The sequence below is a fragment of the Pteropus vampyrus genome, unplaced genomic scaffold (genome assembly GCF_000151845.1).
Source record: "Pteropus vampyrus isolate Shadow unplaced genomic scaffold, Pvam_2.0 Scaffold465, whole genome shotgun sequence".
Taxonomy (NCBI): Eukaryota; Metazoa; Chordata; class Mammalia; order Chiroptera; family Pteropodidae; genus Pteropus; species Pteropus vampyrus.
The window spans coordinates 2,571-18,004 of NW_011889246.1; the positions used below are offsets into that span (position 1 = coordinate 2,571).

Sequence of the window (15,434 nt, forward strand, 5' to 3'; positions counted from 1 at the left end):
TTAGAATGAGATCATTTGTTAATTTCCCAGAAGGATGCACTCTGGTCTACTCCCACATCCTATAGGTGCTGACCCCACACATAAAATTTCTCAGTGCTCTCCTGTCGACTTTGGATTGTGTTTTTTCAATCCTGGTTCCTTCATCACGGAGATTCTGTTTGCCTTCTCTCTTCCAGGAGTTTCTCAAAACTTCTGATCTACTATTAAGTAGTGACCTTTCCTATTTTCCTGAAGTACTGTAGATTTATCCTTTTTTCTTAAATCGATTCTGTCATAATAATGGGATTTTGAGGTGAATGGAAAATAAATGGCTATTATCAGCCTACCAATTGGATTCAGAAGTTCATGGCTACCTCAAATAGAAACTTTTTACAAGGCTTTCCCTATCCTCTAATCACAGTCATATGATAAGCAACCTAAACAACTCAGGAGAATGTTTAGATTAAAAATACTTGCAGGTCATTTTAAATTTTGTCAGTATTATACCTGTCAATGGCTTGAAGATCATTGGCTGGATTCCAAGTAGGATCAAACAATACAACAACATTGGCACCAACAAAATTGAGGCCTAGCCCACCAGCCCTGGAGGAAACAGAAAGAGCACATTAAAACAGCAAAAAAAAAAAAAAAAAAATTGTTGCTCTGTAACTCAATTGCGCCAGGTTTCTATAACTGAATCAATGCAATATTGCATTAATAGCATAAAAGTAAGGTGATTAAAACACAAATATACCACAAATGAAATAGCTATGAAGTATACTACTCTAGAATATCCCTAAAAAATTTGACCATTAGGTCCATGTAAATAGACTGTGCTGGTTATACTAAAATATGATTTCTGTAAGATTTTCTTAAGTTTTAAAAATTGTTAGTATATTTTAGCTAAATAAAGTAATATACACATTTCAAAGAAATCAAGTCAGAAATAGATGCACTTCTCCTTATTCTTAAGTGCAGCTAAATAAAAACCCTGGACATTATATATAAAATAAACCTAAGCCTCTGAAATGTAGAGAGAATCTAGACTGGCTAGGAACTATAAGACATAAGGAATGATATGGCAGTGAGTTTCCTGGCTAAATTTGCCTAAAATAGCCCAGACTGGGTTCTGGAGAAGTCAGTGAACTGGAAATGCCAATAGTCACAGACAAAAAAAGCCCCAATAAAATCTTCTTCCTTTAGCCAAAGAACCAGGAAAGGTGCAGCCTTTTAAGAGAAAAACAAACAAACAAAGAAACAAACAACCAGCCTATTCCTGCAAACCACAGAAAAAATCTGTGGTCCACCCTCAACCTGGTCAGTAATGTCTGAGTGAGATGACCAAATTTCCACCCTTGTTGAATGTAATGAGATATCTTTCATCTCTGCTGGGGCGATGTCAAAGAAGACTGATTGAGGAGCTAGGACTTTCATTTCTGCATAGTGATAAACAGGTCCCCCTCTGTAGTGTCAGTGAAGGCTGTGCAGAAATAGTAATAAATCACCTCACTCTCAGGAAATCAACAGAGGCCAAGCAGAAAACATGGATTTCCATCCCTATGTGGCTGTAAAGTCTTATAACATAATACTAGAAATGTCCAGCATACAATAAAAAATTACAAGTCATACTAAGATCTAGGAAATCTCAAATTGATATAGTTTTCTGAAATAAAGGTAAGAGAAATACAAAACGATTTTTTCTCAAGAGCCTTTCAAACTATGATTCGTAGTATTGGAATAGAGGCACCTATATATTGCTTGACAAACCCAAAGTACCCTGACTTAAAGTTCAGTGTCCAATAGAAATTGAATTTTATCCTTTGGAAAATTACTTTTTAGAGGTAACAGTATAAAGATATCATAGAGACTTGAACTCAAAGAGGGAGGTGGGACAGGGAGAAAGTTTTAGAAAGGATAAAAAATGAGTAAATTATAGGAGTGGTTGGGACTTAGACACAAAGTAAAGAGAAGTTAAAAGTTTATCTAATATTGTGATGGGAAAAAAATTGAAGCGACAAGGTTCATAAGATTATATAATTAGATTATCATATGAAAAATCAACGAGACATAACTAAAATAAAATGGAAAATTAAGAAATATTTTCTAACACTTAAACAAACAACACCAAAAATAAATCTAACCAAGTGTTCTAGTTAGTTTCTTGTCAATAAAGTTTGACATGAATTTACTGCAGATGCTCTATATGAGCCACAGGAAGGCCTCTACCAGTTTAGGTGGAGATCTTCTAAGAGATTCTGAAATTATTACTGAAGATTGGCTGAGTTAAGCAGAAGCAAAGCTCCTTTCAAAGAAAAAAAAATTTCTAAACTCTTATTCCTAGAGATAAGATGATTCTGTTTGATGATAAGGCAACTCAGAATCTTAAACTTTAAAATCTGTAACTCTGTTCTTATATGACTAACAGCAAAGTCCTACTCTTTAAGTAATAAAATAAAATACAGACCTCTTCAAGCTGAGGACTGGTATCTTAGATCCATAATGAGCATTCACGTTATTCATTCCTTAGGTCCTCTACATTCTATTCTTATGTCAAATCAGTACATCAAAAAGTATATTTAACCATATCTTAATATTCCACAAAAAATGCCTTCGATAAATTTTTATTGTTATGTATTAACTGTTATAAAGGGTCAAATGGAATATTCATTTAAAGAATGATTCTGAGAAAACCTAAATAAATGTAGAGATATTATGGATAGGAAGGCTAGATATAAAAATACCAATTTTCCTCAAAGTCACTTATAAAATCAGTGATTCCAATAAAAATCCCAATCCAAGGAAAAATGCCAGATGACCCTTAAAGATAGTTAACTGAATGAGATATTTATGGAAAGCTAGGCTTTAAGGTATTGATGTTACAGAATAAAGATTCGGAAAACAAAGGATTTGGAGCACAATAACTTAGAAAGCAAGAAAAATTTTAGACAAAAAATTATTTCAAATAAAATAATAAATAAAACTGTTAAATGACATTTCTCAGAATATCGAGCAAAAAGATAAAAACACATATTGTGAGAGAGATTTGAAGCGCTAAAATCTGACAACCTGGCATGAGACAGAAAGAGAGATACCAGAGAAAATGGAAGAGAAGCCACTGTCAAAGAAATAATCAAAGAAAATTTTCCAGAGTTGAAAAAGAATACAAGCCTTCAAACTGTGCCCAGCACAAGAAATGAACAAAGACCCACACCAAGACTCAAATATCACTATGAAATTTCAGAATGCCACAAATGAAGAGAAACTTTTTAAAGAGTTCTCAAGGAGGAATGAGAATCAGATTTGCTTCAGATATCTATTCAGCAACATTAAATATCGGAAAACAATGCTTTAATACCTTCCAAAATCTCAGAGGAAATTATTTTCAATCTAGAAATCTATAGTTGGTCAAAGCAGCAATTAAGTGAGAAGGCACATAGAAGACATTTTCTGATAGTTGAAGATGCAGAAAATTTACTTTCTACATAGCCTGACTTACAAAGTTACTTGAGATATTCTCCAGTAAAACAAGGGTGCACACCAAGAATGAAGATGGCATGAAATTAAAAAAAAAAAAAAAAAAAAGGATCCAATGCAGAAGAGCAGTGAAAAATACTTCAAGGAAACAGCTCTTAATCAGGTCTAGAAAACAGCTAATCCATATTAAAACCAAAGTATAAAAGGCTTCAAGAGAAAGTTCTTCAGGATACAAAGAATTCAAGAGAAGAAAAAGTATGAATGTGAATTAGTAATATATTGAAGATTTTTTTTTTATATTGAAGATTATTGTTATAAAAGGCAAAAATGCACTGAGGAAAAAATAATAAGAAAGCCATGATTGAAATATAGAGTGAACTGAACTGTGCAAACATAAAATAATAAATGAAGTGTTAGAAAAGAGAACTCAGTAGAGGTTGATATAAAAGCTGTTCTCCTTGAATTGGCCAAGAGGTCATGAACATTCAGAGAAATTATTTTAGCACTAAGGGGTCCAGCATTAAACATTGTTTTAAAAATCATAATAATGTAAATGCTATTTTTTAGCCTCCAAATTCTAGAGCCAACCTATGGGCAGATCATTATTATTGCAGGACTTAATGAAAATTCCTAATACTCTCATGAAGTAAAAAGTTAAAATAGTTGACAGATAATAAAACAAGTGACAAATGTAGAAAAAAGGAAGGCTGCCTGCTAACTATCTCTACTATCACCCATTATAAGCACTTAGATATACCGTAGGAAGTGAGTAGACTAAAATATCAAAAATCGAAGTACATTATTTAAACTTACAAAAATAATTTATAGACAAATAATAAAAATAGTAAAGAGTATGTGAAAAGTGGGGAGAGAGTAGTGTAACCTAGACTAAATCCTCCTGTTTCATAATAGACTCCAAGTTGTATACTGTTGATAAATGAAAAGACAATGAAGACTTAGGATTCTGAATGACGGACAAAGCTAACGTGATAATTCTTCTGCTACAACACCCAGAAATTAAATATAAACTATCACAAAATAAGAAAAACAAAACAAAGTGAACTTATGTGCCTTTCGCAAAACACAGTTGAAGAACATATTGATTATGTTACATGAGGTTCTTTATTATGTACAGACTTATGTAGCAAATTACTCCTTGAATTCAGTAATGGGAAAATAGGAATCCAAAACTTCTTCCCTTCCTTTAGTTGGGATGCCTAGGAGAAGTCAAAGCAAAATCACAGTAGTAGAAAATTACAACCAAAGGATTTCCACAGAAGAAAAAGACCTACTAAAGATAAGCTCAAAATAAAAAATTTAAAATGTGTGAAGAAACCATCTACCATAAGGAAAAGCTGGAAGAAACATCAAATAGAAGGATCAAGCACTCAAAGTACAGGAGTTAATAGAGCAAAAAGGCCATTCAAGAGATTAAAATTACTAAAGAAATAAAGAAAGGCTAGAATTCATCAAGAACAAAATAGAGTAAAAATTATCAGGCACATTTGAAAAATACCAAATAGAACTTCTAAACATAAAAAATACATTCTTTAAAAATTAAAAATTTAATAGATGGGTTAAATAGCAATTTCTAACATAGTTGAAGAGATAATTAGGAGCTTTATGGCAGATCTTATCAAAACAGACTAGGGGTGAGATGACTGTAAGACAGCTGCTTGTCATCATAAGTTCTGTACTATTTGAACTGTTGTTGAAGGCATTTATTACTTTGAAAAACATGATTTAAAAGTTAAGAATACTTATGCATGTTTTATAAAACTTAATACTGTTTTATAGAAACAGTATTCTATGTCACTTAAGGCTCTGTACATAAGGACTCATGTGAGAAATTACAACTTGAATTCATTCACAGGAAATTGAGAATCCAGAGCTTCTCTCTTTCTGCTGTAGTTGCAAAAATTCAAGAATAATTTCAGTGCTCAACAGTATGATTTCAGTGCTCACTCATCATATATATATCATTTTCTTTCTCATTTAAGTAACTTATATTTTGACTTAATGTCTATTTTTTGGATTTTACATATGTTTATTTTTAAAGTCCCTTGAAATTCTTTTTGAAAGACAGTGGGAGGAAATCTATAAAATACTTATTACATTAGATGCCAATAGTTATGGATTTGTTACCCCCCAAAAAGAGATTAGCTTTATTTTGGTGTTTTCATCGACTTAATTTATATTTATATTCTTTAAAAGGTTTTAATTAGAGATTTGTAACTAGGTGTTAGAACTGATTTAACTTTTATAAAACCTATAAATGTGGAGCTGCTCCACATGTTTGAGACTAGGTAGAGACAAAGGAGAAAAATGCCTGGTCCATGAGGTCCATGGGCTCTCTAGAGCTCCTTGAGAACAGTTTGAAAACTGTTGCTATAAATGATTCTCAGTTATTCAATTAATAACTCAATTATTCAATTCAGTATCATTGACATGAGTCAAAACACTGCTACAGAAAATTCCTAGAAGGAAACATTCATTTTTTTCAATTATTATCTTTATAAACTCAGACGTATAAAGGGGAATTCAGTAATGATAAGGGAATAGAGAGAAAAGTTTAGATAAAACTCAAGAATTGTTATTTTGGCCATAATTAATAGCATTTTTGCTGCTTCGCTTTAAAGCCAAATCAAACAAAGCAATATAAGCAAAATCATTGAAAATTAATCTGTAATAGTTTTTAAATTATCCTAAATCTTAAAAGTAATTAGATAAAAATCAAGTTATCAAATTTTATTTTCTTACATTGTAGAGACAAGGCAAATGTTAACATCTTGTGTACTATTGAATTCTTTCACAATCTTGATTCTTTCCTCTGATTTTGTACTTCCATCAAGACGTCGGTAATCAAGCCCAGACGCCATACAGTACTGCTGCAGCACATCGAGCAACTGGAAGAAAGGTACAGAGATGGGCAAAGACAAATTCATGGTTTAATAAGCTTCATTCCATTATAAAAATAAAATTTACTAAGTATTAAATACTGCTGCTCACAATTTCTTATAATTACAAGAGCAATATTTTTCTGACTTCTGACCCATATATTCCATTATCCTGAAACTGACTTTAACATTCAGCAACCTTTCTTTCTTTCTTTCTTTTTTTTTTAATCAATCTTTCAGGGAAAAAAAAAGCAATCTTTAATTTTTAAAATTAAAACCAAATAAAAAGTATTGGCCAAATAATTTATGTAAATATATTTCATTTATTTTGTGGTATTTTCTACATTCTAAATACTCTTAAATGTCTTAAAGAACATTTTAATTATCAACAAAAACATCAACAGATATAACTGATATAATTGAGATTTAAAAGTTGCCTACCTCTCTATCATTTCCTATGATATATATAAGAAAATGTGGCTGAATGCTGTTAGGTCTCTTAGGCTTTATGCTTCAGGAATGAAGACTAGGCCAATCAAGAATACACTTCAGATGAAACTCACCTTGGTAGAAAAGGAGAAAAGAAGAACTTTATCATTGTTTTTCCTGCAATGATTTAAAAGCTGCTCAAGGACCTGGAAATTAACCACAGAACATCAGTGAACTGGTTCTAAGAGTACACTTTGTACATATAAAGATCACTTGAGAATTTCTTAAAAAGTATTTTTACATAATATAACCTCAGTCACTTTTCCTAATTCCTTTCATTTTTGGCAAGTTAGAGAAATAAAGTATTAGATATTATGTGTTATTCATCATCATATTGTCAATAATGAGGTAAAGTTCCCAAAGACTTTTATTTCATCTCATCTGGTTTTAATAAAAAAAAAAGCATTTTAGATTATGAGATGCATTTAAATGGATTAATTTAATTTCCAAAATACACTTTCTTTATACCTACAAGATGTTCAGAAACTAAATTACAGAGCAGCATTCCCTTTAGGAAGTATTTAAATTTTCTCTAGATAGACGTAATGAAATATGTTTAATTACATCTAGGTTCTAAAAGTCTTGATATTTATTTTCTTAAAATAATCAGTCAGATATATACCTCTTCTCATTTTCTCCTCTCTGTTTCTCTATTTACAGTAAGCCCTGACTTCCAGATTTGAATTTGACCTCAAAATGCCAATAATCTGCCCCTATACACAGTGCTTTCAGGGAGGAAGCAAATAATCCAAAGCCTGTGTATAATAGTTATACCATTATTTTTAAAACAAGAATTTCCACATCTGGCAATGACAGTTCCAGAACACTGTGGAAAAGCAACCCACGAAAGAAAAAAAAGGAGTTTAATGTATGAACTCTAAGGTTTTTCGGAACTACGCAATAAAACAAGAAATTTAATTTATTCAATGATACAATTTAAAATTTTAAATAAAAAATTTATATTCAATATAACACTCTTTTAATATTTGAGCAAGAGATGACATTGTACTAACTCTGAACCTGACCATCCAATCCCTCAAAAAACAGCTGTGGAGTTTTATAAAAATCTACTCAGATAACCAATCAAATGGTGAATAAAAATGTCACAGATCTGGTAAACATTATTTTAATACTTAGAGAACATATAAAGTAGTTTTACTGGCATTAGCTTTTTTTTTTTTTACAAAATAAATGATTCTACATGAAATATGTACATTTTAATTTCATACAATACATTAACTTTTTAAAATTAATACTTTATTTTTTAGAGCAATTTTAGATTTACAGAAAAATTAAGTAAATAGGTTTCCTCTTCCCCCACTCCCACACCTCCCCTGCAGCTTCTTCTATTATTAATATCTTGTTTTAGGGTGGAGCATTTGTAACAACCGATGAATGAATACTGATAAATTATTATTAACTTAAGTCTATAGTTCACATTAGGGTTCACTCATTGTGTTGTACAGTTCTATGGGTTTTGACAAATGTATAATGACTTGTATCCACCATTACATCATACAGAATAATTTCACTGCCCTAAAATTTCCCTGTGTTCCACCTATTCCTCCCTCCCTGCAAACGCCTGGCAACCACTGATCATTTTACTGTCTATAGTTTTGCCTTCTCATTAGTGTCATGTAGTTGGAATTATACAGTATGTAGCCCTTTCAGGCTGGCTTCTTTCACTTAGCAATATGCATTTAAGGTACCTCCATGTCTTTTCATAGCTTGACAGTTCATTTCTTTCTATTGTTGAATAGTATTCCATTGTCTAGACATTTACCCATTCACCTTTTGAAGGATATTTTGATTGCTTCCAAGTTTAAGCAATTATGAATAAAGTTGCTATAAACATCTGTACACAAGCTCTTATTGGACATGTTTTTAACTCATTTGAGTAAATACTAATGAACACGATTGCTGGATCTTATGGTAAGGGTATAATTAGCTTTATGAGAAACTGCCAAACTGTCTTCCAAAGTGGCTGTACCATTTGGCATTCTCATCAGCAATGAATGAGAGTTCCTATTGCTCCACATCTTTTTCAGCATTTGGTGTTGTCAGTATTTTGGGCTTAGTCATTCAAACAGGTGTTCAGAAGTATCTCACTGTTGTTTTAATTTGAAATTCCCTAATGACATATGATGTTGAGCATCTTTTCATCTGCTTATTTGCCATCTGTATATCTTCTTGGTGAAGCATCTGTTCAGACCTTTTGCCCAGTTTTAAATTGGATTGTCTTCTTATTGTTGAGATTTAAAGAGTTTTTATATATTTTAGATAATAGTCCCTTATTGTTTTGCAAATACTTTTTCCCAGTCTATGGCTTGTCTTTTCATTCTCTCAAAGACATTAATATTTTAATTCAAGGATATACTGCACAGAAATCCACTCTGTTTGGAATGGTATTATACCTACTGCATTTTCAGGTATTCTTGAATATCTAAAAATGAAAAGAGTAGTAAGAAAAATGTATGTTTTTGGACTGGAAGTCTCTATTAGGCTAAGTTATAGACTTATTAACAAAATGAATAACTATGAACTAAAATCCCTCACTAGAAATGTCAGAAATGACAGAGTAGGCACTATACTTTAGAGTTTTAACAATACAGACTCAATGTTTTATCACTCATATGTCTTTCACAGAACAGGGCAATTCACCTGAAAAGGAACCCTAAATTTGAGGATATTCACAGCTAAGGAATCTTGGGTCTAACTTTACTCAAATTAGTCAGGACTAGAGATTAACATGACTCTTGTATGATTCCAGCAGCATTAAGTTGGGTTTCCTAGTCTTTTTCCCCACCCCCACAGTAGGTCACTCACTCTGTGGCATTTCCCAAGAGAAAGAAAAATGAGGACTTTTATCTTGATGCTTAAGAGAAAGAGCTAGAGTTCATGGGTGTAGCTTTGAAGCTATGAAGGGCACAGCGGGTATTATGTTCACAAATAAATTGCACATGCAGGCTAATCTATAAGAGAAACAGAACTAGGATCTTTTATCACTAGAATTAAAGAAGTACATGCAACTTCGAGTTCTTAACCCCGCAGGCAATCATTCCATAATAAGCCTGTAGATTTCGAATTACTAAGTCACCCCATGATGCTGCTAACTATACTGACGAAACACAGTCTTAAAAATATATCCCTAGTTTATGACTATCAGTCTTTGGTTTGTTGGTGCTCTCTCACAAATCAAGTAAATTATGTGCTTTCTTCACATATAAAGGCAGCCAACCTCCTACCACAATTTATGCTTGCTTTTTACCCTTCTAAAAATCATAATAAAAAATAAATCTAATAATTATCTTAATCGGATGCTAACAGTATGTTTTAAATCATACATTTAATGGATATGTAAGAATATAAAATGCAGAGTTATAAACTTTCATTTAATTTCAAGAGTGGTAACTTTTTAGTGAAGAGTCACAATGGATAAAATTTAAATGAATAGCAATGGATAATGCAGTTTTCAAGGAGGCTATGATTTTTGGAAATATTCTATTGGCTTAAATTATGGGATAATAAGTGCTCTTTTCTAAATTAAGTGGGCTTTTTACATTTTTAAATTTAAAAATAATTAAATAAAAGTCAATAAAATGACAAAAATATATTTACTATTTTTAGGAATTATTATTAGATTTGCAATATTTGTTGTGATAATAAACAGAATATTATCACTAGATTAAACTCATTTATTTTTAAAATTCACAACATTCAACAAAGTGGGCATAGAGGGAATATAATACAATAAAGGTTACATTCTCAATGGTAAAAAACTGAAAGCTTGTCCTCTAAGATCAGGAACAAGATAAGAATGCTTACTATTGTCGCTTTTATTCAACATAGTATGGGAAGTCCTAGTCAGAGTCATTAGGCAAGAAAAAGAAACAAAAGACATCCAAATCAGAAAAAAGAAGTAAAACTGCCTCTCTTTGCAGATTACATAACATTGCGCATAGGAAAACTCTGAAGACTCTACCAAAAAATTGTTAGAATAAACAAATTCAGTAAAGTTGCAGGATACAAAACCAAAATACAAAAATCAGTTACATTTCTATATACTACTAAGGAACTATCAGAAAAAGAAATTAAGAAACACAATCCCATTTACAATTACATCAAAAAGAATAAAGTACCTAGGGATAAATTTAACTGTGGAGATGAAAGACCTGTAGACTGAAAACTCTAAAACGATGCAAGAAATTGAAGGAGACATGAATGGAAAGATATTCTGTGCTCATAGAACATCTCATTTAACATCTCATATTAAAAGAATGAATATTGTTAAATGTCCATACTACCCAAAGGAATCTATATGTTCAATGCAATCCTTCTCAAAATTCCAATGGCATTTTTCACAGAAATAGAATAAACAATCCTAAAGCTTGTATGGAACCCTAAAGGGCTCTGAATAGTCATAGCAATCTTGAAAAAGAACAGAGCTGAAGGCATCACAATTTCTGATTTCAAAACCATATTACAATAATCAAAACAGTATGGAATTGGCATAAAAACAGGCTCACAGATGAACGGAACAGAATAGAGAGCCCAGAAATAAAACCACTCATATATGGTCCATTAATTTACAACAAAGGAAGCAAGAATATAAAATGGGAAAGGACAGTCTCTTCAATAAATGGTGTTGGAAAAACTAGACAGCCACGAGCAAAAGAATGAAACTGATCTCAAAAAGATACATGCACCTCTGTGTTCAATGCAGCATTATTTACAATAGCCAAGACATAGAAACAATGTAAGGGTCCACTGATGGATGAATGGATAAAGATCTGGTATACAATATTATTTATCAATAAAAAAGCAAAGAAGGAAATCCTGCCATTTGAGACAACATGGATAAACCTTGAAAGAATTACGCAAAATGAAATAAATCAGACAGAGAAAGACAAATACTATATGGTCTCACTTATATGTGGAAGCTAAAAAAAGAAAAAAAGAAAAAAAAAGAAAACACCCAAACTCATAGGTACAGAGAACAGGTTAGTGGTGGAGGCAGTATGTGGCGGAGGGGAGGTGAAATGGGCAAAGGTAGCCAAAAGGTACAAACTTCTAGGTATAAGATAAATAACTTCTGGGGATGTAATGTATAGCATGGTGACAGTAGTTACCAATACCATATTCTATATTTGAAAGTTGCTAAGAGAGCAGATCATAAAAGTTCTCACAAGAAAAAAAAATCATAACTGTGAGGTGATGGATGTCAACTAAACTTATGTAATTAATTCACAATATATACATATGTTAAATCGTTATGTTGTATACCTGAACTAATACAATGTTATATGTCAATTATATCTCAATACAAATATATACTTGCAAGTTTTTAAGGTAATTTTCCTAGCTTTTAGTTTATATCATTGAATTTAGAGGTCCAAGCAAACTAAACTATAGTGAGCTTATGTAGATTAACTGCTATAACTATTTCCAGGATTTTAAAGGGAAAAAAAACCTACTTTGAATTACTTCCTTTTTCCTTTTTATTTTTTGCCAAGAGAAACAGCATAATTTTTGTAATTAAAAGATAAAGTTGGGAATAGTTCTGTAAAAATCTTTCCATAAATAAAAGATTCTTGATAGTTATTAAGGGGTCAAACAAACAAATTCTTCTACAAGGAGGCTAGAAGATGTCAGCATTTCATGCAGCTGTGACAGGCAATGCCCAGAGGTCTGGGTCATAGTTGGAGAACTAGCTTTACTTTTCACACTCCTCCTTCAGCAATACATCACCAAGAGCAGCACCTACAGATCAGTTTTCCAGTGTACAGCAAATGCTCCCTTGCCACAAATGAGAAAATTTAGTGATCACAATCTAAGTTGGCAAGTAAAAACAAAAGGAAGCAAATTCGGTCTAAACATAGAGGTCTTGAAAACTCTTTGATAGAGGTCTCATTGAGAATTTATAGAGAATGCTTCAAAAAGTTCATGTATCTAATTCTGAGCCCTTACCTATCTTCACCTTCCTGTTTGGTATCAGCATTTTTACTTCTGGTAGATTATCTCCTTAAACATTTGAAGACAAATTATTATACGTGTGGCAACAGTATATGTTTTTAAGAAGGCATAAATCCAATACATCAACAGGAAAGTCTGAAGTATACTTGATGTACTTTTAATTGAGAACCCATGGGATGCAGTATTCACAGTGAGCTAATAAGTACAGATACAACTATACCAGTTGTTTTGGCCACCGCCTCTTCTGAATGATGGAGCATCTGTTCTGATTAATTGGTATCCCTGACATACCATTTGATAAATATTTTGTATATCATCCTTATGTGTATACAACCTAAAAGAAGAGCAGTTACCTTCATTTTTCCACTGTATTTTGGGTCAGAAAGTGTTTGAAAGGCTGCATCTTTGCTTTTCTGCACATAATCTGGGAATCTGGAAAATACCTGATCACATATCCTTTTGATAATCATTTCCTTAAGGGAAAGAGGTAGAAGAAAAGAAATATCAACTCATTTAAACTTGTATAAATTGAATATAAAATTTAAAAAAGAGTTATTTTAAGCTTAAATTTTCTCACTTTGATTAAAAATTTAAGTGTATATACTTTGACACCTAAATTTAAAAAAATGAGCAAGTCAGTTTCCTCTTAAATGTCATACAAAAATAACTTAAGGATATTTGGCTAGGAAATTTTCTACCAAATATAAAATATTTCTACCATACAGCACGAAAAAAGAATTTTAAAAGCCAAATCAAACCTGTTGTTTGGAGGTACTAGCAGCTTGCAGTAGCGCGACGTGGTTAGCTACCTTCTGAAGAACTGCAAGGTAACTGAAATACAAGGTTTTCACCGTTTCACCACGTGAATTGGTCTGTAACCAGAAAAATTCAGTAAATAAAGATGAAAAAGGGACTAACATGGCTATGTAACTATTTACATCACAAAACATATCACAATATTATTTATTATCGGGTTACTATTGGCATAATACATTCTGATGTGTGGAACAGTTTATGAGAAATATCCATAGACCACAAAAATATTCATGAATTGCTAATGTGGAATTATACTTTTGGTGAAGTATAATACAGTGATGTTTTTAATAAAAGAGAGGAGAAAGTCTTCATCCTAGAAAGTATTTATTCTCTAGTATTCATTATCTAGAAAGTATGATACACAGTGACAGAAGTGCTGCCATAGAGGTTCCTGGTAATAAAACTCCTTTTGTTTACATTACGAGGCTTCCTATGAATCTGGGCTATTACAAAAAAAAAGTGAAATGGTTAAAACAGCAAAATAAATGAGAGATAGAATAAATTTTGATCTATATAAATATTTATTTAGGGTCCTTCTATATACAAAGTTATGTGACAGATAACTTGATAAAAAAATAGAGGTAAAAAAAGGCAAATAGATAGAAGGTAAAAATTTTTTCTAAATAAAAATAATATTGTATACAGTTTCTATTAAAATAATATTATATCCCATATCAGAATAATATTTTAAGTCTGCTATGAAAGAGTAAGTTTACTATCAGTAGATAATGAGAGACTTGCTAAAAATGAATGAAATTTTAAGATAAAAGTGGGATACTTCCCAATAAAAGCTGAAATGGAGGATATCAAATTGAAGTTATTTTCAAAAACAAGTTTTTCGAAGATATTTGAATAGTGTATTTCACTATGATACTATTTGATACTGAAATATATTTTTTAATTCAAAAATATTTTTGAAAGTTATCCCTTTTTAGTAACTTATAGCTTCTAAAGTTAAAGAACTATCTGAGAAAAACTTTATCGGCTACTTACTCTGACAACAGAATAGAGTACTATGTAATGAAAACAAGACAGAAAGATATACTGAAATGCTTGCCTTATAACAACAATTTCTCCTTTTTCGGCCACTACTGCAGGTACAAGGCTCAGAAGATTGAAGTATCAAAGTCACATCTTCTGTTTCTAATACTGTTTGATAGACAGCTTTCTGAAAATCTGTCAGAGAACAATACACTATCTGCCAAGAAAAATACAGGCAATTACTAGTATCTTTTTTTTATAACATTAATAATCACAATGCACATAAGAGTTCATAGATTGTAATAGTGAAAACTACTCACAAACTTATTTATTTTTCTTCTAAGTACATTATTATGACAATGGCTCCCATTGCTCCTATATTCTTTGCCAGCACCCTACCCAAACTAAAAAAATTATAACTTTATTTCCAAATAAATCTGTTTGTTTTAAATTAAGAGGAATCAAAATATGAAAAAAAGTTATGTAATTTCCTTATATATTTCTCAAAAATTGTGTCTTTTCAGTGTTCCACACTTTTAGTCTATCATGCAAATAAATGATTAAATTTTAGGTCAAATAAAAAACTAGGGATTCTAGGAAACATGGCAGAGTGAGAGACATCCCCAGATCTCTCCCCTTGAAACAATAATAAGCTGAACATTTAAAATTCAACAAAAAACACCTAAATTGCACACCAGCATGTCTGAGCATGGAATCTGCGTATAAGAGCTACCATAGGTCAGAACCCTGGGTGTCGGGCAGCGGACTAGGAGAAATAAAGAAGCTGCCTCTCCCAGCCGCCAGAGCTCCCTGTAGGAGGAGGGG

General features: G+C 31.8%; 1 protein-coding gene across 4 annotated transcripts in view; it reads right to left on the reverse strand.

The window, feature by feature from the left end:
- Positions 1-438: 438 nt before the first annotated feature.
- The window catches only part of LOC105306924 (DNA excision repair protein ERCC-6-like 2), a 64,146-nt gene continuing 49,150 nt past the window's right edge, over positions 439-15,434 (reverse strand). For 2 of the 4 annotated variants that reach the window (XM_011382219.2, XM_023524475.1), the window contains exons 7-12: positions 14,686-14,826; positions 13,571-13,684; positions 13,166-13,285; positions 6,914-6,985; positions 6,214-6,359; positions 439-582 (exon numbers count right to left, since the gene is read on the reverse strand). In XM_011382219.2, coding sequence (XP_011380521.2) covers positions 465-582; positions 6,214-6,359; positions 6,914-6,985; positions 13,166-13,285; positions 13,571-13,684; positions 14,686-14,826 — 711 coding nt within the window. In that variant the 3' untranslated portion in view covers positions 439-464. Of the gene's footprint in view, positions 583-6,213; positions 6,360-6,791; positions 6,986-13,165; positions 13,286-13,570; positions 13,685-14,685; positions 14,827-15,434 lie in introns of those variants that run through there. The other 2 variants (XM_023524473.1, XR_002777596.1) reach the window with 2 other exon arrangements.